A 23,375-nucleotide genomic window follows, 5' to 3' on the forward strand; every position below is an offset into this window, starting at 1 on the left:
TATTTTCTTTATTTTTATTCGCGGAAACTACGATTGGAATCGCGAATATTCTGATATCGAATATGGTATGCTCTGTTTGTTCAGTTATTGGAAAATGGTCTGAGACGGAATAGTTGCAGAGATGGCATGAGGGCCCTAAAACTTTTGAATCTCCTATTCTGACAATAAATTCGACAAGGCAAATTTTCTCAAAGCGATCCAAGACACGGTAAAACATTAAAGAAATGATGTAGGTCTAGGTGTGATGTGTGGAGGTAAAATTTACTTCAACTATTTTTACTTAATACAATGTGAAAATCATCATCTTACGCTAAGCGGAAATATTAACAAAAATTCAATATTTAATTGAATTTTTACGATAATTTTAGAATTAATCTTTAACGCAGTTTTCCACCTCAATTACTATAGGGTTTGAATATATTTTACATTGAAAAAAACATAAACGAGGGTGAAATTTTTGAAGCTATTTAATTGAAGGTTGTTTAATGTTAAGTATATTCACCTCATAAATTTATTTCTAGCACTGAATTAATTTTTATTCAGATACAAATATCATTTTATACAATGAAATTTTCCAACAACTGAAACACGTTCCCCTAAAAAGACCCCAACTGATTCATTCATTAAATGTCATATGAATAATGGGAGTAAAACATTCGATTATTTAGTGACAGCAGAAACAATAGAGTTGACATTTTGGTTGTAGAAATAAAATAACAATTTCATCTTCATGCAAAATTTCATGTTGATAATGTAAGCAGAACCATAGAAAATGCAAGCAATATATCGAAAAAACACCAAATAATTTCGTAACAATAGATGCGACTGCTATGAAATGTTTGCATATGTGAAATATCTAATAACTCAAAGGTTAATGCCATGCAGATTTCACCGATAACTAAACTCGCAAGTTTCTTTTAAAAGTCATCGTGTTATAGTGGAAAGCGTAAAAAAATGCAATCAGCAAAAATTCACTGAAAAACTTCTATGAATTTTCAACTGGGAGGCTGGGTTAGTGACACTCATTTGAAGTTTTGTATAATATTTTTTTTATATAAGAGTATTTTATTTATATATTTTTTTCTATCAAATTATATAAATACATATATATTCTTTTTGGAAGCTTTTTTTATGGGAACGGTAAAGAAGCCACCAAAAATATATGAATGCAAGCAGCTCCTAGAACCAGTCTGTAAAGAACCACCAGAAGAAAAATTCGATCCTAGAAGTTACTGTCACAGCCTTTTATCCAGAACAGGAAAGGTTTGCAAGAAAGCCGTTTGCCGAAAATTTCTGAAAACTAATGAACAGAAAACTAAAACCGAAATCGTTTGTATTCCTAGACCTCCATGCAAGATAAAAAGGTATCCACAAACTGAAATTAACCAAATCTAAACGATTTACCATTTTTCCGAAGAAAAGAGTTATTTAAAAATCTCATCGGATTTTTGAAACGATGACCAATATTCGAAACTGTTTGAATACACGGAGTTTGTTGACCAGTATAAGCAAAAATAAATCGTTCAACTCAGAAATTTATTCTGAAGATTTCGGATTTCATGATTTCAATAATGACGAATCTCAGTGATTATTCTTGAAACAAATAGCAATTATTTTAACATATAAATATATGTATTTGAGGTGTTCACACTTGGATATTACAAACTACTACAAGTATTTGCATCTTCACATTTATCTAGACTCAGAGTTATCAACTAATAACTCAACAAACTAACCTTTAACAATATACACTCTAACTCGTTATCAACAGTAAAATAATTAACCAGATCACATAATTAGTCTGAGCACTTAACCTCAACTAACCAATAATAAATTTTATTGATCTTGGTGAATTCAGTGAATTCACGAATAAAAATAATTTTATGGACTTTAAATTTCCTATTACAACTTCGTGATTGCAAATGTATAACTCAGTACAATTCACTCAAATAAATTTATTCTGGAAGGCACTTCGGTCCAAAATCTGAGACCGAAGATGAAGACGAGGAAGAGCAATTCTTCAGAATGTTTGGTTCCCAGTTGGGGCTTGCCCTGGACGAAGGCACAGTTTCTGAAACTGATATTCTAAAGGGAAGAATCAAAGGTCAGAATCGTGTGACAAGAGATGGAAGATTGGTAAGAGATGACGAATATGAAGAATTCATCGACGAAAAAGGAAACGTAATAAGGAAAAGGAAACATTCAGGTGTTCGAGGCCCACCTGGTGGAGGTGGTCGAAGCACTCCGTTTGGAATTGTACAAGATGAGGAAACAGCCGCACTGCTAGAAAATTTATCGAATTTTTTGGATGCTGAAGGAATGGCAACAATAGCTGCTTTGGGTGGTGCTGATATTGTAAGTGCATATATTCCAACAATATCATTTTAGAAGATACATAACGCTTTGTTAAGGAAGTGTTCGAACATTTATGTTATGTTATATGAACATTCGAACATTTAAAAAACACGAGTTTCTATTATAACTTCAGAACTAATTGAAATAAGGAACAAATGATGACACGTTGGATTCTGCTGAAAAAAGTACCCCTAGATGTTCTTGTTTCATGCATATAGCACCAGTAATAAGGAAGTTATGAGAACTTTTCATTTCACACCATTCTCCAATTTGCTCTTAAAGCTTGAAAAGTTGAACTTGTAATACTGTGGTCTTCACCATTTTAATTTCCTCAAAAATCGAGCCCGGAAATGTGGCATTCATTTTTTCCTAGAGATTCTGAGATCCCTTTTCTAGACAAGGAATTTGGGACACCAGATACAGTATCGGCATTGTGAAATGACGCGGTATAACAAAAGATATTGTGGGCTGATCTCAACAACTTAAATAATATTTCAGTGTCCTTGTTGCCTTTGTACAATCTGCCAATGTAAACTGAGAGGGATCACATCGGAAATGCTTTTGGCCCAGAGGAAAAGAGCCACGATCGAGAAGAAATTAAAATCTTGGGGAAAGGAGGGTTATGTTTGGTCATTTGACTACTACTATAAACCTGACTTTGAATACTACGAAAAACAAAGAGAAGAACGGAAGAAACAAGAAGAGATGGAAGAAATTGAAAAAGAAGTTATGTCGCTAAAAATGGAGGCGAAATTGAAAGAAGATGAGTCAGCCGATGAATTCTTCGATGAGACACGTACCGAAGGAGTAACAGTCATCGAAGAAATGGGTAAGCGGAAATAATCATATCCAAATATTTTTAATCCATGACCAGCGGAATCGATGCAACATCAGTTATTTCTTTATGTTACAGTGAAAACAGGAGAAGTTCAAGCTACACCAAGTATCATGGAGGAAGAAATTCAAGTGGGAGATTTCCCTACAGAAGGTTCCGAGAGAGGTGTGCAAGCTGTTGTAGGTTCATACTACTTTTCCATCATTTTATTGAATTAACTTCTGTCAGCACGAATTTTTCTGACTTTATCCTGATAGACATGAGTAATGTTTTATCTGTAAATGATTTCAGTGGACTCCAGATGATGAAATTGATGAATCGATGCCTTCTCAGGAAATAGCTGGATCACTCATTCCTCAAAGTATTACTGAAGATACTGCCATCAGTGAATACGTTAGGAGTACACTAAGGTAAGAACACTACAAACATATATTATATTAGGGTTTGAGTGGAAGAGCAGGGGTGTATGGCTTCATCACCATCTGAACTCCGCCCTGTGATTGATTTTTTCTGATGTTTTTTTTTGGAATTGTAATATTTTTTATTCTCTTCAATAAAGGCATTATTATTATTATTATTATATTTAAATTAGAAAAATTTGCAGGCCGCTTGGTTGTAGCTATTTGAACGCACCACTCAAATTAAAATGCCAGTGTTCACAAACTATTTTTGAAATATTCTTCAACTGCATGTTTTATAGATTTTTTCACGTTGAACCACCAACTAAATATTCTAGAGATTCATTCCTTCATTCTAGAGAACTACACTTACTTCATAACAGAACAGCAATAATTTTTTTTTTAAAGGAAGATGAGAATGTCTAGATTCTTGCCGAGATGGCATATTTCAATTTGCATCAAAAGATTTAATTTAATGGTGATTATGAACTTTGCTTTCGATTTATAGCAATCAAGCAAAACCTGTTATCCACAATGTTTTCATAAAGTTAAATGAAGTCATGAATTAATGATACTTTCACTTTTTCCAAATTACTACTTATAGAAACTTTGTCATCTCTCTTGATACTCTTGTAGAAAACTGAAAAATCTCAGATATAACATTATGTTTCAGAATGTATAACTCTCTATTGAGGACACTTCTAATTATAATGAAAAAAGATAATTGATAAAATTCTCTTAAATATTTCAGATCCTCAATCGAGTCATGGGTAGAAACAAGAGAACCATTACTCGAAGGACGTAGACCAACGACACTCACAGGTGCTTCAATTGAACCGTTAGATATAGCATTTCCAGCGGCTGAAATTCAAGGTGAAATTAGGATCATAAGTGAAGAAAAACCTGAACAAGATGACCCCAAAAAAGGGGAGAAAGATGAAAAAAAGCCAAAAATAGGGAAAACAAAGAAAGTTAGCGAATTGGATGTGTTCACACCAGTACTGAAACGAAAACCTTCGATGGAAGAAACAAAATACGAATCCATTGAATCTGAAACAGTTTCATTGAAGGTTAGTGATCTAGTAGAATCCAATCTGGCAATTATCTTATTTTGTTTACTTTATAGGTAACCTCGGGCAAAGGCAAGCGAGAAAGGGATGCATCTATAGACTGGGAAAAGGCTACATTTGCTGAGGACGCTGAAATTGCAAAGATAGCGAAGGCTCGCGCATTAGCCAAACAACAAAGTGTAAGTTCTACCTTAAAAAAATATGCATTTCACTTGAATTCACTAAGATTCTCAAGTCCCCGGTTTGATGCACAGATAGCGGTGCTAATATTGAATCCATAGGATTTTTAGTTAGTACCAACCTACAAACGATACGTGTCAAAATTGACAAGTCTCTACATAATATTCCTTTTCAAGGTTTGTGACTGTCTACCCGGACTTTGTACTTGTGGAGCTCAACATTATGTGTTCAAGGAAGATTTCGGTGTCGGTGTCAGTGTCGATATCGGTACTGAAACTAAACCGTCCACGAAAAGAAAAGGAGTTCAAACAGGAGCAGACTTTGAAACAAAGGTTAAGAGAAAGGATGATGTAGAAGATGTTTCTGGAAAATCATCGGTAAGCAACCTTCTGAATATCTTTTTTTTTTCAATGAAGCCTTTCTTGCATCGAGTCATTTGAAAGACTCCAACAAGTATCCTTGGGCATTTTAAAGTGCTGGATATTCATTGGACTATCACGAATCAAAATCGAACTGATTTCACACATATCATAGCAGAAATATCGAAACATCCATTTTTAGTCGATAAAAGGTAAAAATCATTAGCCGCCATCATTGAAATAAGTTTTGAAAGACTATTAGGTACGATGATTCATTGCCTTTTTCAATTCAAAACAATATATTCTATTGACACAGTACTTCTTATTAGAGATAATTATAAGGCAGTGAGAAAATTATGTAGGTATAAACATTATTCATTTTTCAGTGCATCTGTTTCCATCCCTGGGAAGAAGATGACTTGATGAAAGTCACGCCAGCTGCCAGTATATTCGTAGAAAGGATTCAAATGCCACGTAAACCGAAGAAAAGAGTTGTCTGTACACAACCAAAATTTCAGAAGACCATAATCATTGTAAAGCCTGAGGCAATGAATTTCAAAGACGTAATCATCAGAACTATCAAGAAAGAAGGTCTCGACATTGTAGACGTAAGTCTTATTTTTAATGAATTTATGTTGACAACCAGGAACTTATATTTATGTAGTTTGGAAAAGTTTAAAAATCGGCCTTGGACACGGCATGAAATTATGAAAATGCTGTATGTGTAGAGACACAGCATTTTCACTACAACTACAGAAATATATTATGTAGTCATCATCATCGGTGCCCCCTCTGCGACACTTACTTTAGCTTTTTTAATGAATTGAAATGTAAAAATAATGATTTTATACTAAGCAAAAATAAAAACTGAAATCCATTATTTGATGAAAAATTTAACATTAGCGTTAGGAAAACTCTTTGTCGCAGTTTGGTGAGTTTTGGTCTTTTGATGTTCACCTAAGGACCCTCTAAAAGGGGTATAGAAATATCTACAGTTCCTCGTGACTCAGCCTGTATATTGTCGAAATAACGAATTCCTTGAGCAAATACCTACATACTGTAAACTATTTAGGATAATTGTGGATAAATGTAGAAATATATATTTTCAATAAAATCGACATTCAACATGAAATCACTATTGAATTAATTTCAGGAAAGACTGGTTCGGCTCACTCCGGAACAAGTATCAGAAGTCTATAGTGAAAATTATGGAAGCTCTTACTTCCCAATGTTCGTTCAGAAAATGAGCTCCACTCCTATATTAGTGCTATGCGTTGCGGGAAATTACGCTGTTGACCGATGGAAATATATAATAGGCCAGGGAGAGGTGATACCTTCCTCTTGGTTCTATCCAGAAAGTATAAAGCGAAGATTTGGAATTCATTGTGATATTTATGGAGCTATGAGGACTTCCACCAATTTTCATACCGCAAGAAACGAAATCAGATACTTCTTTCCCTTAGGTATGTGTCATACATATCAAGATGATCGTTCTTGAGAATGTACAAGATGCTTCAAAAAAAGAAATCAATTCGAAAAATGTTTTATTGAATATGAAAATATACTATTTGGGAATGATAAAGGTTTATAATAGGGGAATTTTTACCATTGGGAATCCGCTGGTCCACTCAGATTATTCCGTCTATTTTCTTCGAACAAATATGTGGATTGAAAAAAAAAATTTTTTTTCCAGATATCATCGAACCAATTATCATTGAATCAGTCGAAGTTCAGGATTATTGTGATACGTACATCCACCCTACCTTACTTAAAGCACTCTTCAAGATCGTAGATGAAAAACCTGAAGATCCTCTCCTTTTTTTAGCCGAATGGTTATTGAGAAATAACCCTTTTCAACCTCATTACTTGGATTCGTTGGTGGCTTTGGCCCCTACCTAAACTCCTTTCGATTAATATATTTTTGTTAGTTTTTTTTTTATGTTTGTTTGAATTTTTCATAGACAACCAAGTATTCTGTTTATTTAACTTAAACTGAGAATAATATGAAATGTACTAAATGATAACCAATATACATATATACCCACATATGTTATCCATTTGCCTATTATTCAGCTTCTTTTCAATAATTGATTAATTTGTAGGGACTAATTGTTCGGCTTTCATTTCAGTGACACAATTTATTTCGAAAATATGAATATACTGTTTTTTTTTCAATTGAGATGTAAACATCATCGCAATTGATTTTAGTATCCCACAAAATATGTGAAAAGGAATGAAATTCCACCGCTCAATTTTCTGGTAATCATTAGAGAACTTGATATCTTTGGACTCGCCCTGTATATCTTTTGTGCGTGCAGGAATCATTTTTCTCTATAGTGGACTTCAATCATTCGTACGAATAATCGATACATACTCGATTTGGTTTATAACGATTTAATCTTGATTATATGTATATTGTTGAATTCCAGAGACAATACATGAATGAATCAGATTCAATATTGCAAAAGTTTCTTCACAATGGCCATTTGAAATTTGAGAAAAGTTATTTCAATCGCCTTTAATAATCTAAGTGGTTGATTTTATAGAGTGGTGATGCAATGAAGATATTCGATCAGTGTCAGTGTCAAGTTCTACAACATAAAAAAAAACCGATCAAATCCAAGGAAATCCAATTTTCCTTTAATGCGATGTGTGATCCTTTATAATTTCCATCTTCTTTTGAATGTACAACAATCTTTGCAGACCAATTATAATCACATTGTATCACGTTGTATTATCAGCATCAAACATAAACACATTGACGTTAAACTACATTCTGGAACTTGACGTCGAGTTCCATATCCTGGAAAATCCCTTGTTTCATTTTTTCATTACCAAGTCAGAATGGCAGCGATCGTAAGAAAAATTCAAATAGCAGGATTTTGTTTTCTCGTATAATTTTAGGATTGCAATTATCCTACCGAGGGAAATATACTATTTCCCCGTTCTGAGCGAAATTCTTACGAGCATCCGAAAATCACGTGCGTCCTACTGTGGGGATCCTGGAGTGCAGTTATAGGTCTGAAATAGCCACTAAAACTCTTCTGCTATCTTATGTGGGAATTCCTACGAAACCATAGTCTTCTCCGTGAAATGGAGTACCGTTCCTTATTACCTGAACGGTCTCTCCTTCTTTTCTCCTTGACATGGACTCTGCTTTATTGGACCGTTGTTTATTGCTTTGTCCTGGTTTTCCCTGAATAACGAACATTTTCTCCTATGTAAACTGGAAAATCTTCGTTTCAATAATAAATCCCTTGAAACAATAATTAAGATGAATCGTATGTATTCTGAGATTTTCGTTGTAAGACTATAAAAACTGAATTCAATTCAATTTATTCATCCATATAAAAAAAAACAATATATCAAAATTCTTCAGTCGAAAAGTAGAATGGTCCTGAAAAAATTAAATTTTTTCGGCGCCATAATTCACAATTTATGGCAATATAAATATATCACTTATACCCGTCTTCGATTTGTCACAGTGTCGATCATTGGTCCTTTCCACATTTCTATGATTGGTTATTCATATTATTCGGGTGTCGATCATTGGGACATCTGCGTTGTGTTCTTATTTATTTTATTTAAATTATTTTCACTATTCCATGATTCTTTTTTTTTCTGTACATTGAAACTGAAGGTTCAGAGAATTGGCAAATGTATATTGCAACTGCATAAAAATTGTCTTAGTATTAGAAAACTCTTTGTTATTCTCACTAGCACGCTATTGTGTCGATAATTGGGACCTTCATCTAGGAAAAATTGAATACAAATCCAGGTACAACAAAATGTAAAGTAAATATTCTTTGGCACAGAATTTATCTAAAAGCATGGCACTCATGAGGGAGATCTGAAGGTATAACAGAGAGCATATAAATATCATTACAGAATGAAGAAAATCGACAAAGAATGAAAATTATAGAACTGAAATGGCGATACTCGAATGAATTAACACAAGGGAGACCAATGATCTAATATCTAATATTATCAATTAATTGCTGGAGACTGATGCAAACAAATTGTGAGGGAATATTGCTTTTTCATTATGATGCAGGAATTATGAAGAATTGATACCATACAAAAACGCAATATAATAAAATTAAGAAACTTGGAGGAGGTATTTGTCTAGAAATGGATGAAAGCTTCTGATGAAGAAGAAGAAGGATCAAAAATTACCGTAGGAAATTTGACAGTTTGAGAAATTCATCTGAAATTTGTCACACAATATTGAATTTTGTGCGCTTATTTGCGGTTTGAGATATTTTATTTTTTTTTTATATTTATTTGAAGTTTTTTTTCACCATCATGTCTAAAGAATGTGATCCACGGTTACCATGTGACAGCGATGAAAAAGTGGAAGAAATTGAAGAAACTGATCCTCGAGCATACTGTTTCAGTCTCACTTCGAAACCTGCAGAAGTATGTTTGCCAAAATCGTGCCGTATAGTGAAAAAAGGTTTGGAGGAACAAGATGAAGAAGAGGAGGGTGCCAAAGAACCATCGAGACTTATTCCTATAAAGCAGCCAGTCAAAACCTGCGTTCCATGGAATGGTAAGCAGTCGAGATTTCCTATTTGTCTTGGTATTGTCATCATCAATGAGGTTATAGGTTTGATATAAACTGCTCGTTAAAAATAAAGAATATTGAGGTTTTCCGAAAATGTTTAATTTCCGAAACATCTGAATGTTTTTCTTCAATTATATAAGCTTCGAAATATGGTCAGCTTCATGTTTTGGCCATGTTCATCAGAAATGCACATTTCAATTATTATGATTCTTTTAAAGATTCGAATAGATTAATTCAGTACAATTCAATATAAAGGACTGGATAGCAAATTCAACAACGCCTCAATGAATTCAAGAATTCATTTGATATTTTAGTAATGGTCGATATAATGCTATAATATCAATTTAATCTTTTCAAAGAACCAACATCTACATCAAAATCTGGCGTTCACGGAGGTCCAGGTGTTTCTGGTACGAGTCAAGTTAGTTCATTCGGTGCAGCAATGGGACTTGGGCCATCAGGAACGATGGGATCAGGTGGAGTTGGAGGTGGCATGGGAGGTGGAATTGGAGGGGGCATTGGAGGTGGTATGGGAGGTGGAATTGGAGGTGGTATGGGAGGTGGCATTGGAGGAGGAGTAGGTGTTGGTGGTGGATTCGGTGGTGGCGGGATTGGTGGGGGTGGTATTGGTGGAGGTGGGATTGGTGGTGCTATGGGTGGAGTGCCACTAACATCTAGTCAACAATCAGATAGGGAAACAGTGAGCTTAGCCAGACTGGTTGGAATTGCTCAAGGACCAGCTGCTATTATGGTGAGTAATCATTAAAAACATGAATAATATAATCATCTTTCATTCTTCCAAGAGTAAAAATAGGACCTTTGTAGAAAGAATGGACGTTTGACAATTTAACATGAGGCAAAAAAAATGTTTCAACCGAAAAAAACATACCTGCTTCTTTGAAGCCGGTATCTGAATTATTGAATTATTCTTGAAAAAAATAGCACTCAAATTTCTTATACACCGGAAAAATAAGGGGAACGGACAAAATTTCGAGATTTTGTAGATCAAGCTTTCATTCAGAACACCCTGTGGGTGATTTGTTCGCAGCCGAGGATATTTACGAGCGCCGAGATATTGCCTCTTCTTTTTTGAATATTTCCTTTTTTATTAATTGCGATATCTTTATTTCGAGAAGCATCACAGGATTTCATAAGGAACCGTTGTTGAACGAGAAATTAATGTTTTGAATCGCAAAAATCTTAATCTTAATTGATACACTAAACGAAAAGTGTACGCACCTACATACATTTCATGAAAAAGTTAATTGTATTGATGAATTCAGTCATCATTATTCAACCAATGAACAGAGACATCAATACAATGAAAAATCATTCATCATATTAATTTATGTTATTTGGTGATAGTTCCTGCGATAGCACTATTGTGATACCGTGATAGTGCTGTCACAGTGAAAAGAGTCTTGAATGCAATGAACACTTTTTTTTGTGTACTGAAACCATTTGAAAAGCTATTACTGAGTAGGGGACAAAATGACTTCAAGTCTCTCATATTTTCAAAAATCCTAATATTCGTTCAATAAAAAAAATTAGTAGAAAATGCAATGCAATAATTGTATTTACAATGTTTTTAGGCTTCATTCGGAGATACCGAAACTGCAAAGGAAAGTTTAGCCTCACTAGGAGCTCTGAGCATGGGTGGTGCTATAGTGGTAAGTATTAGTTCAAAATATGCTCGAACGGGTTCTCACAAATTTTCATCAACTGATTTATTTCATCGTGGCAATCGACACAGAGTATTCTAACATTGATTCGACGCTCAATTACGCTTAATCGCTGAAATTTTTGATTCATTTTCGACGCCGTATCATTAGAGCTACATTCTCAGATTTTTCGGAAATGCACAGTGTGTGAAAAAAGTGTAAATGACTTATTATACCGGCAGCAACTGTTTTTTTCAATGTTACGTATTTTGAAAATTTTCGGTAGTTCTTTCCTGTAAAATGAATTATCGTCCTTTGTGCTCTTTTTTTCAGTTTTTTTTCGATTCATCGCCACTCTCTTATTCGGATTCATGGATATGTTCTCCTAAATATCTTCTGTAGAGAATTCCATCTTCTGCTTCTAGGTCATTCTCTTCAAAATTTTCGGTGTCGATTGGAATATCCCACTCTGGTGGAATTACATTGGCTGGTGTTGGGTTAATAGATGAAATTTGTCCCTCCATTTAAAATAGAGCATTTTATTTTTTTAGTGCGAATGTTGCGAATGCGATCCCTGCATTTGCGGACCTAGGGGCCTGAATATTGAAAATATATTAGCCGCCCTGAAAACAATGATGCGTAGTGGGGAAGACTTGAACAAACTTGTCGGGGCACTAGGACCAGGAGCTATGAAAGCCTTAGGAACCATAATGGGTAAGGAAAGTGAAGCTGCTGCAATGTGGGCAACTGGAGGAGGTGCCAGCAAGGACAAAACTGGAGAAGATGCAGCGCAAGCGAGAGCGCAACGAGGTCCCGTCGAAACAGCCTCACAGATTGCTCTCAGGGAAGCTTGGATGCGTGGAGAATTCGATGAAATGGTAACAACAAATTTCAAGAAGAAATTTCAAAAATATTTCTGTTACGAAGCATCAGATTTGTTCCAGCATCGGTCAAAAATCCTTGGTCAGTCAAATATTGACCTCGACAATCTTCAACTGACTATGAAGTCTCCGCGACCTTGAACGGTATCCGCAAAAAAATCAAGTTAATCTTTTGGTTCAACTATAATTTCAGACTTCTTGTCACTGTCTACCTGGAATGTGTCCATGTCCTGGAGGTCACTACATTTACAAACCAAAGAAAATGAAAGGTAAAAAGGGTATCGACAAAAAAAGGAAAAAAATCAGAAAAAAAGTTAAGAAGATTGGGAAAGATGGAAAAGAATATGAAGAATGGGATTGGGTAGTACCGAGTGATTCGGATTTAGTGAGCCGACTGTCGGTGAGACTTCCTCCGCCATTAGGTAGGAATCATTTTTCAATTTTATTTCTAACTTATAGGAAACGTGCGTTTGTCCACCAACAAAACATTTCCTGACACCTGCAAGCTCAGAAACCGCCGTTAGTGAGAGACTTGTCGCTCCAACCAAAAGAATATACTGGGGTGATTTGATGGTCTGTACCTGTCCAAGGCTACAAAGAACACTCGCTATCATTAAGCCGGAAAGTGTTCGATTCAAAGACGTAATATTAAGAGCAATAAAAAATTATGGATTGGATGTATTGGCTGTGAGTTTTTAAACATTTTCAATTTCAAGCTTTAATTTAATTTTTTGTTTATTCTTTTGTTAGGAACGACAAATACAACTCTCTCCAGAGGAAGCTTCAGAAATATATGCGAGCCTTTATGGTTCTTTCCGATTTCCCAATATGGTTGTATCCGTTAGTCAGGCGCCAGTCGTAGTATTATCCTTAGGCGGAATTGACGTAGTGAAAATTTGGAACCATATCATAGGCCCAGATGGTACACTTCCGAGTGAATGGTTTTTACCTGCCTGGATTGGTAGAAAATTTGGTCATTACGGGGAAATTGTTGATGCCCTGCATGGTTCGAAGAACCTCTCCAATGCTGAACGGGAAAACAGATATTTTTTTCCGGAATGTGAGTATAAATTGTGCAACTGTATTTAACGATTTCAAAAAAATTAAATTTGGAATTGTTTATGTTATAAAACATCAGATAACTGGTTTCCAAAGCTTAGCTGTCATGTGTGTTTGAAATAATGAAAACAGAGATATCTTATTTTAAACTCTGCCTTTCAGGTTATATTGATCCGCTCATGAAGAATGAAGTAGATGTGAAGGATTATATCAAAACTTATGTAAATCCAACTCTTCTGAAAGGATTGACTCTCCTGGCAAAAACACGACCTATAGATCCAGTAGTATTTCTTGCAGAGTGGCTTCTAACACATAATCCTTTTCAACCTCATTTTCCTACCCATATCACTTTATCACCGCTTTGATAACAAAAGAAAAACATTAATGATGTACGAAATAAATGATCAATATACAATTCTTATATGCTTGACCTTCATCTTTTTTTACCGACATTCCTTCGAGGCCTGAAGCTCAGAATTTGTAGTGTTCTAGTGAACCAACATGTAATGAGAAGACTTTGTTACTGATCCCCGGAAGTTGTCATCTTGACCATACAGGAATACAACTTTCTCTGAAATTAAATTCTTCAGATGGGTCCTTCCTAGAGTTATCGTGAACACGGAAGGACATCCATGAATCTGACCACAAATAAGTCATGAATGAGTCGAATTTCATCGTTTGAGACCTTTCTCGGCCCAAAATTCGAAAACAAAATGATCTGTACGCGGAAGATTTGCTTTATTGTAGATAGTAGGTATATGAATAAGGAAAAGAGTTTTTTATAAAACTAATGAAAAGGCCTTTGAATGAACTCATTAGCTATATTAAATGTTCTGAGTATCGCTTTTGAATGAACTTATTAGCTATATATTAAATGTTCTGAGTATCCACTCACCGATGGCTTCATTCCTTAGATGACCAAGGCTGTTTCATACTCGAATTTCGATTCATATTGATTCATTCTCTTCCTAGAACTTCGTTGCCTTTCATTTTTATCATTACTGTTAGCAATTGCCTGATGAGACACCATAAAACTATAACAAAGGACATATTAAGTATCATCAACACCATTTGATAAAATGAATCATGATACAAAATATCACTAATATGAAAAAGGTGCATAAAATACCTTAAAAATAAATATCTGGAAAAAAATTGATTTACGTGAATCTACTATTTCTGCAAGTCACTCTCATAGACTAATAATAATTTAGTTCATCAACAAACATCGATTGTTAGGAGGGGTTTGGTATTTCTTCAATCTATGATCAAAACCGTGGAAAACATGCAAAACTGAGGTTGAATTTCTGTGCTATGTCATCAATAGACAAAATCATTATTAAATCGAAGTATAAAATCATGTTTTCAAAAACCGAATTGCTAGATTGCAATAGATTTGATTAAAATATCTCAATATCTGGAATTACAGGTGTGTCCAAGCCCTCTTGAAAAAGAGAGGATAAACTGGATACAGTAATTGTACATAACACTTTTATCTCGACCAATCCCGGACGAGCACAATTCTGACTCTAGCGACAGAGAGAAATGTTGTCTGTCTCTGTCATACTACTAACTCAGATTAGTCTGTGCTACTACGCCGTCGCCGACCTTAACCTGTCATTTGTACGTTATGAACTGTGTTTCAAAATATTAGCAATTTTAATTGCTCTGTGATATTCCTGATTCCTGTTAGTACGGAAATAACGTTCAACATGAATGAAGTCAAGTAAGTATTCATTGTTAAATAATAAATAGTTATATTGAAAGTATTAAATTTTAGCAATAATCTGACCTGTGACATTTGCAAAAAGAAATTCTCCAGAGTGTGGGTGAAAAATCGTCATTTAAAAGATATTCACCATGTAGAAGCGAAAAAATCAGAAAGCAGAAAATCAACAGTTCATATGAAGTGTTCTATTTGCCCCGAAGAACTGTGGAAAATGACGAGTTGGAAAGGATTAATGTACTTACCAGAGGAGATCTTGCCTATTCAATTAGAAAATTCAACATTGATAAAAGAAGACATGATGATGATATGGTAGAAATAGCATTAAAAGTTGAGGAATGGAATAGTGAAGGAAAAAATGATGTTTTTCTATTTAAACAAGTAGGTATGTAACTCAAATAAAAGTGTGTATGTATTTCAATTGGTTAATTCATTAGGAGAAGCCTATGTCAGATTGAAGGATGAAGATTTTGCTTTAGATATATGAATGACAACATGGAAAGAAAGCTGAAATGGTTCAAAAAAATTATATGCATAGATGGGACACATGGAACCAATGCAAGAAACTATGATCTTACCATAGTTCTAATTCTAGGTCCCGACCTCTTAGGAAAAAAAATGCTTGTTGTGACCTTTTTATTTGAGGATTCAGATCAGTATAATGTTGTTTTCAGTTATGTACATAGATTTTGCTAAAAGAGAACTTATTTAAACGTAAACCTCTCATTCAATGCAACAAGTATCTTTCAAAATGTTGGATGTGAATAATTTTAAATATATATGAAGCTATGGAGTTGGCGCTTCTGAGATTTTTGTGAGTAACAAAAGTAATTTAATAGATAATTAATTTCAAGAATGCTTGGTGAAGGTGTAATACAAGAATTGCAATAACTCCATAAGAAATTAAGGTTTTTCTCAATATATATAATCTGACTAACAATTTTTTTTAGCAATTCTGAAAAAATTTGAACTACTACATGCTGTGATTACTGGCTACAGCTCTAGGAATGTGGCAAAACTTATTTTTTTTGAAAAACAAAAACAGATTCAACTACCAAAAATTGAAACCCTTAGAAAATCGAAATGTAAATATATTAATTTCTAGATTCTCATTATCACTAGTTGGTGGCATTTCTATTTTGAATTCTCAAAAATGTTTTACAAATGCACTAATTATTTTTTGTATTCACTCGCTTATTAACAAAGTGCCACAATGTTCAATAATTAATAATTTCAATACATGTTAGTGATTTCTTATTTTTTTTTCTAGTATTTTGAATTTTCTGCTTCGAAAATATATATATTTATATAATTTCATTTATTCTTACAGAATTAGGTACCACATTCTATACTGAAATATATATTATTTAAAATTAAATAATTATTCATCATTGATATGAAAATCGAAAGTCAGTATAATGTTACATACGTGTTAATCATCAGAATCTGAACTTTAATTTCACATATAGTGAACAAAATAAAACATTCGGTTGAATTGAAATATTTATTTGCAACCCTCATAGTAAAAATGAAATTTTGCACAAACAGTAATAAATAATAGTTTGTACTGAGTTTTTTTAATTTATTTCTCTTTAAACTACAAAAATGGAATATTATCAAGTCACAGATATTGTCACTTAATTAATTTTAATCTCTATTTATACTTTAAATTCACAGAGGAAATTTTTTTTTCAAATATACAATGACTACAACATATTTTGACTAACAAGATCTTGAAAAAAATCTACTATTGCTATGTCAACAATTACTTACTTTTATATCCATCAGATGGAAAAGTGTAAATAGCAATTATAACTATCAACTATTTTACTTCGAAGCTGTCAGAATTAATTCAGCATGACCACCGTAATCAGGCAAATTTTCCATTGATCAATCAATTATAAATTATATATAAAGAAGGATCTCCAGATCCGAATTTCAAAATGTTGGAAAAAAAATAACATATTTAATTCGTAGAAGTGACTTTTCACGGCTTTAAGGCAGTCTCGCCATCTTAGATGACGCTTCTCCTCCATATGAAATAATATACTATTTCGAAACTTCTAATATCCCTAGATAAGAGGAGGAGCGAAAGATTATCCGATCAAGCATGCACCTTGACATAAAGATCTATTGTGCATCTAATATACCTAGCTAGAATTAATTTACAATTCCATATGAAAAATTGCATCCAGTGAAACATTATGAAGGTGGCTAAGGAAAATGTTAAACCAAATGAAGTAAAATCACTATATGAAAAAATATGTAAGCTTAATCCATATATGAGTATTGGGTTTTCAACTCATATTTAACAATAATATGGAACTCAATAAATTGAAATTCTTAAATTTCAGCTTTCTTTGAAGGTGCCAAAAATATAGATGGACATTTTCTGGTAATATCGAAACTTCGCTTGTTTGAATCCATTAACTTTATATACAATAAACTGTACAAGTAAAGTTTATTTATTGAGTAAGTCTTTGAAGATCAAATTCTAACTAAAAATAAAATATTTATTGAGGAATAAAACAAATCGAACAATAACAATATCACCTTTTGAATAGATACACTTTTATCTAGACCAATCCCGGACGAGCTTAATTCTAGCGACAGAGAGAAATGTTGTCTGTCTCTGTCATACTACTACGCCGACTTTAACCTGTCATTTGTACGTTGTGGATAAATTGTCTAAAAACCAGGTGTATGAACTGATTAGCTTTTGTTTTGCCAATTTTGAGAATATTAGTTATGCTTAGTTATGTCAACTGTAGCTAGCGCTATCAACAAATTAAGATTCTTGTTATTTATTATTTACGAGTTTGGTGCCATTATGTACCTATATGTATATCTTTCATTATAGTTATGATCTATGGAAGTAATTCTTCTAATTGAAATACCAATAAACTCTCTCTATTACAAATATTTGAATTCATTCCAGCAAACTGAGCAAACGTTTCGTGTTTTGTTTCACGACTTTGCACGATCATACTCGGTTACACGTCGCTTTTGATTGGTCAGTATCGGGTTTTAATAATTGTATCCAATCAAAACCAACAGAAAAAAGATGGAAATGACAAGTATGACATTGCGGCGCCGCCACGAACTAAAACTAATATTTTCAATTTGGTGGAATATCATTGCATTCAAAATTTGACGAGTGCATTCACCATGTTTTTAGACATCTTAGTTGTGGACTAAATTGATTTCAGTGATTTTTTTGTGTTTATCTGTTAATACTCATTTGAACTGTGTTTTAAAATATTAGCAAATTTAATTGCTCTGTGATATTCCTGATTCCTGTTAGTACGGAAATAACGTTCAACATGAATGAAGTCAAGTAAGTATTCATTGTTAAATAATAAATATTTATATTGAAAGTATTAAATTTTAGCGATAATCTGACCTGTGACATTTGCAAAACGAAATTCTCCAGCGTGTGGGTGAAAAATCGTCATTTAAAAGATATTGACCATGTAGAAGCGAAAAAATCAGAAAGCAGAAAATCAACAGTTCATATGAAGTGTCCTATTTGCCCGAAGAACTGTGGAAAATGACGAATTGGAAAGGATTAATGTACTTACCAGAGGAGATCTTGCCTATTTGATTAGAAAATTCAACATTGATAAAAGAAGACATGATGATGATATGGTAGAAATAGCATTAAAAGTTAAGGAATGGAATAGTGAAGGAAAAAATGATGTTTTTCTATTTAAACAAATAGGTATGTAACTCAAAAAAAAATCTGTATGTATTTCAATTGGTTAATTTATTAGGAGAAGCCTATGTCAGATTGAAGGATGAAGATTTTGCTTTAGATATATGAATGACAACATGGAAAGAAAGCTGAAATGGTTCAAAAAAATTATATGCATAGATGGGACACATGGAACCAATGCAAGAAACTATGATCTTACCATAGTTCTAATTCTAGGTCCCCACCTCTTAGGAAAAAAAATGCTTGTTGTGACCTTTTTATTTGAGGATTCAGATCAGTATAATGTTGTTTTCAGTTATGTACATAGATTTTGCTAAAAGAGAACTTATTTAAACGTAAACCTCTCATTCAATGCAACTAGTATCTTTCAAAATGTTGGATGTGAATAATTTTAAATATATATGAAGCTATGGAGTTGGCGCTTCTGAGATTTTTGTGAGTAACAAAAGTAATTTAATAGATAATTAATTTCAAGAATGCTTGGTGAAGGTGGAATACAAGAATTGCAATAACTCCATAAGAAATTAAGGTTTTTCTCAATATATATAATCTGACTAACAATTTTTTTAGCAATTCTGAAAAAATTTGAACTACTACATGCTGCGATTACTGGCTACAGCTCTAGGAATGTGGCAAAACTTATTTTTCATTTGAAAAACAAAAACAGATTCAACTACCAAAAATTGAAACCCTTAGAAAATCGAAATGTAAATATATTAATTTCTAGATTCTCATTATCACTAGTTGGTGGCATTTCTATTTTGAATTCTCAAAAATGTTTTACAAATGCACTAATTATTTTTTGTATTCACTCGCTTATTAACAAAGTGCCCCAATGTTCAATAATTAATAATTTCAATACATGTTAGTGATTTCTAATTTTTTTTTCTAGTATTTTGAATTTTCTGCTTCGAAAATATATATATTTATATAATTTCATTTATTCTTACAGAATTAGGTACCACATTCTATACTGAAATATATATTATTTAAAATTAAATAATTATTCATCATTGATATGAAAATCGAAAGTCAGTATAACGTTACATACATGTTAATCATCAGAATCTGAACTTTAATTTCACATATAGTGAACAAAATAAAACATTCCGTTGAATTGAAATATTTATTTGCAACCTTCATAGTAAAAATGAAATTTTACACAAACAGTGATAAATAATAGTTTGTATTGAGTTTTTCAATTCATTTCTCTTTAAACTACAAAAATGGAATATTATCAAGTCACAGATATTGTCACTTAATTAATTTTAATCTCTATTTATACTTTAAATTCACAGAGGAAATTTTTTTTTCAAATATACAATGACTACAACATATTTTGACTAACAAGATCTTGAAAAAAATCTACTATTGCTATGTCAACAATTACTTACTTTTATATCCATCAGATGGAAAAGTGTAAATAGCAATTATAACTATCAACTATTTTACTTCGAAGCTGTCAGAATTAATTCAGCATGATCAGGCAAATTTTCCATTGATCAATCAATTATAAATTATATATAAAGGAGGATCTCCAGATCCGAATTTCAAAATGTTAGAAAAAAAATAACATATTTAATTCGTAGAAGTGACTTTTCACGGCTTTAAGACAGTCTCACCATCTTAGATGACGCTTCTCCTCCATATGAAATAATATACTATTTCGAAACTTCTAATATCCCTAGATAAGAGGAGGAGCGAAAGATTATCCGATCAAGCATGCACCTTGACATAAAGATCTATTGTGCATCTAATATACCTAGCTAGAATTAATTTACAATTCCATATGAAAAATTGCATCCAGTGAAACATTATGAAGGTGGCTAAGGAAAATGTTAAACCAAATGAAGTAAAATCACTATATGAAAAAATATGTAAGCTTAATCCATATATGAGTATTAGTATTGGGTTTTCAACTCATATTTAACAATAATATGGAACTCAATCAATTGAAATTCTTAAATTTCAGCTTTCTTTGAAGGTGCCAAAAATATAGATGGACATTTTCTGGTAATATCGAAACTTCGCTTGTTTGAATCCATTAACTTTATATACAATAAACTGTACAAGTAAAGTTTATTTATTGAGTAAGTCTTTGAAGATCAAATTCTAACTAAAAATAAAATATTTATTGAGGAATAAAACAAATCGAACAATAACAATATCACCTTTTGAATAGATACACTTTTATCTAGACCAATTCCGGACGAGCTTAATTCTAGCGACAGAGAGAAATGTTGTCTGTCTCTGTCATACTACTACGCCGACTTTAACCTGTCATTTGTACGTTGTGGATAAGTTGTCTAAAAACCAGGTGTATGAACTGATTAGCTTTTGTTTTGCTAATTTTGTGAATATTAGTTAAGCTTAGTTATGTCAACTGTAGCTAGCGCTATCAACAAATTAAGATTCTTGTTATTTATTATTTACGAGTTTGGTGCCATTATGTACCTATATGTATATCTTTCATTATAGTTATGATCTATGGAAGTAATTCTTCTAATTGAAATACCAATAAACTCTCTCTATTACAAATATTTGAATTCATTCCAGCAAACTGAGCAAACGTTTCGTGTTTTGTTTCACGACTTTGCACGATCATACTCGGTTACACGTCGCTTTTGATTGGTCAGTATCGGGTTTTAATAATTGTATCCAATCAAAACCAACAGAAAAAAGATCGAAATGACAAGTATGACATTGCGGCGCCGCCACGAACTAAAACTAATATTTTCAATTTGGTCGAATGTCATTGCATTCAATCAAAATTTGAGGAGTGCATACACTATAGTTTTAGACATCTTACTCGTGACCTAATAGTAAATAGTTCAGAAAAATTGGTAGTCAGCAGTTCTCAAAAGCGGAATCGAAACTTAACTAAAAATACGTCCTGGGTAGTAGGTTACGCTAAAACGGACCAAATATTTGGACCCGATCGATGATTCGGGTATCTTCGTGAATCGGCTGCGTCGAACATACTCGAGTTCCCGAGCTCTGTAAAATCCGCAACTAAAATCATTACTTGACACGGACAATACATTTGCCCTAGACCACAGATTACTGATATCCGTAATCTGTGCCCTAGACTGATTTGCCCACAGATTACGGATAACCGCATAGAATTAATAAAACCATAGTTCAATGGATAACCGTATCCGTAATCTGTGCATTTGCCTCTATTTGGGTATATTCGAATTTTTCAAGTGAAAAAGTGTTAAAGAGCAATTTTTATTGCTTAATTCATAAAAATATATTGGTTAATGAGGAAGAACAAATTTTACCCAAATTCCTAAATTATCTGAAAAAGTAAGCAGAATTTGGCAGATTGTTTCTAACGAAACTAATCATGGATATTTTTGAGTCATTACTTTCAAAACCAACAGAGAATAATGATGTGGCCTATTGTTGAAGAATAGGAGCAGGTATTCATACAAATATGGTGATAGAGAGCTTGAATAAATATCTTAAATCTAATAAAATAGAAGGAAAAGAAGATAAGGTATTATACATAATTCTATTCTTGCAATTATCAATTTACGAGTATTCATTGTTTTAGAGTTGAAAAGCTATCAGATTTGTTGGAAGAAATAGTTGATGAGAAGATGTGGATGAAAATTATGAGAAATGAAAGACCTAACTCCAACAACTATCAACAAAAAAATTCTGTAGAATCTCATAAAAAAGCAGAAACAATGAAAGACTTAATAGAGGAGGTCTGTATATGATGATAAATATTAGAATACACAATTTATATCATAATGTGATCCAGATTGTGGTTTAGGATATTGTAGTCATTGTTAAATATGCTTGCACAAATATAAATGTGAGTGTTCCACTAATAGCATCAAAGTTATATTGTGCAAGCATTTGCATGCTGTTACTATGTTCAGACAAAGAATCAATTCTGTTTCAGATGATGACAACAATTTAGAAATTAATGAGCGATCAATAAGTTAACCATAATGAAGATGTTGGATATTTCATAGATGAAACCATTTCTAGTTCACAAAATTTCACATCTATAAACAATGACACAGAAAATGTAAGTTCAAGCAAGCTCAATTCAAGTTTTTGAATAATTCATTATTTCAACTGTTTTAGGATTTGCTGAAATGTGTAAAACAATTGAAGACTCTCAATCCATAAGGAGAGAGGAGATTATTTGCAACTATCAATGGAAAATTTTCCAAACATAAGGTCAATGCCAAGAAGAACTAACATCTAAGAAGTGAAAATTGAGAAGCAAATCTATTTCCAAAGAAAAAAATGAATAGTATGCATCTTCTATGAAAATGACTTTTCTATAAATTCATTCTTTTTTCATTTTTAGCAGAGACTACCAGAACTTCATAGCAAATAATTTAGAACATTGAGATGAGATTGACAAAAAATAGAGGTAACAAATTCTACCTGAACCAGCATGTTACACATATAAGAGACGTACAATGTTCAAATGTGGATAGAAGAACCAGTCAATATCAAAATAAAATATGATATACATCCTTTACATAAATTAATGAAATTAATTATAATTAATATATTATATATAATAATATCTATAATATA

The 23,375-nt window shown here is 32.8% G+C and overlaps 3 protein-coding genes and 4 long non-coding RNA genes across 13 annotated transcripts in view; 6 read left to right on the forward strand and 1 right to left on the reverse strand.

Moving 5' to 3' along the window:
- Positions 1–14,751, reverse strand: part of LOC123673840 (Down syndrome cell adhesion molecule-like protein Dscam2) — a 92,870-nt gene extending 78,119 nt beyond the window's left edge. For all 3 annotated transcript variants that reach the window (XM_045608555.1, XM_045608554.1, XM_045608553.1), the window contains exons 1-2: positions 14,495–14,751; positions 14,261–14,399 (exon numbers count right to left, since the gene is read on the reverse strand). The gene's annotated coding sequence lies outside the window, so the exon portion shown is untranslated. The remainder of the gene's footprint in view (positions 1–14,260; positions 14,400–14,494) is intronic.
- On the forward strand, positions 1,023–7,243 carry LOC123673843. The gene is made up of 11 exons (XM_045608565.1): positions 1,023–1,364; positions 1,968–2,355; positions 2,854–3,184; positions 3,269–3,369; positions 3,482–3,600; positions 4,340–4,658; positions 4,715–4,837; positions 5,015–5,215; positions 5,584–5,805; positions 6,351–6,660; positions 6,891–7,243. The coding sequence occupies exons 1-11, from the start codon at positions 1,132–1,134 to the stop codon at positions 7,094–7,096; spliced, it is 2,553 nt and encodes an 850-aa protein (XP_045464521.1). The 5' UTR covers positions 1,023–1,131; the 3' UTR covers positions 7,097–7,243.
- On the forward strand, positions 9,400–13,795 carry LOC123673845. Its single transcript, XM_045608567.1, has 8 exons — positions 9,400–9,749; positions 10,124–10,515; positions 11,357–11,434; positions 11,977–12,303; positions 12,500–12,706; positions 12,766–12,993; positions 13,057–13,366; positions 13,528–13,795. Exons 1-8 carry the CDS (start codon positions 9,503–9,505, stop codon positions 13,728–13,730), a joined length of 1,992 nt encoding a protein of 663 aa, XP_045464523.1. The 5' UTR covers positions 9,400–9,502; the 3' UTR covers positions 13,731–13,795.
- Positions 14,752–14,944: 193 nt separating the features above from the next.
- On the forward strand, positions 14,945–17,578 carry LOC123673846. 2 transcript variants are annotated; one of them, XR_006746550.1, is made up of 4 exons: positions 14,945–15,091; positions 15,146–15,476; positions 15,529–17,356; positions 17,446–17,578. It is a non-coding gene; the product is annotated as an uncharacterized LOC123673846 (long non-coding RNA). The 2 variants fall into 2 exon arrangements; XR_006746549.1 differs by lacking the exon at positions 17,446–17,578 and having other exon boundaries at positions 15,529–15,905; positions 16,042–16,353.
- A 582-nt stretch (positions 17,579–18,160) lies between these two features.
- LOC123673849 lies at positions 18,161–19,740 on the forward strand. The gene is made up of 3 exons (XR_006746555.1): positions 18,161–18,428; positions 18,483–18,812; positions 18,865–19,740. It is a non-coding gene; the product is annotated as an uncharacterized LOC123673849 (long non-coding RNA).
- Positions 19,741–20,293: 553 nt separating this feature from the next.
- Positions 20,294–20,888, forward strand: LOC123673851. The gene is made up of 2 exons (XR_006746558.1): positions 20,294–20,683; positions 20,779–20,888. It is a non-coding gene; the product is annotated as an uncharacterized LOC123673851 (long non-coding RNA).
- Positions 20,889–21,958: 1,070 nt separating this feature from the next.
- LOC123673847 lies at positions 21,959–23,356 on the forward strand. 4 transcript variants are annotated; one of them, XR_006746552.1, is made up of 6 exons: positions 21,959–22,115; positions 22,171–22,308; positions 22,366–22,522; positions 22,723–22,851; positions 22,911–23,082; positions 23,140–23,356. It is a non-coding gene; the product is annotated as an uncharacterized LOC123673847 (long non-coding RNA). The 4 variants fall into 4 exon arrangements; XR_006746554.1 differs by having other exon boundaries at positions 21,959–22,308; positions 22,366–22,632; positions 22,706–22,851; XR_006746553.1 differs by having other exon boundaries at positions 21,959–22,308; positions 22,366–22,632.
- Positions 23,357–23,375: the final 19 nt, after the last annotated feature.

This window comes from Harmonia axyridis, chromosome 2 (genome assembly GCF_914767665.1).
Source record: "Harmonia axyridis chromosome 2, icHarAxyr1.1, whole genome shotgun sequence".
Classification (NCBI taxonomy): Eukaryota; Metazoa; Arthropoda; class Insecta; order Coleoptera; family Coccinellidae; genus Harmonia; species Harmonia axyridis.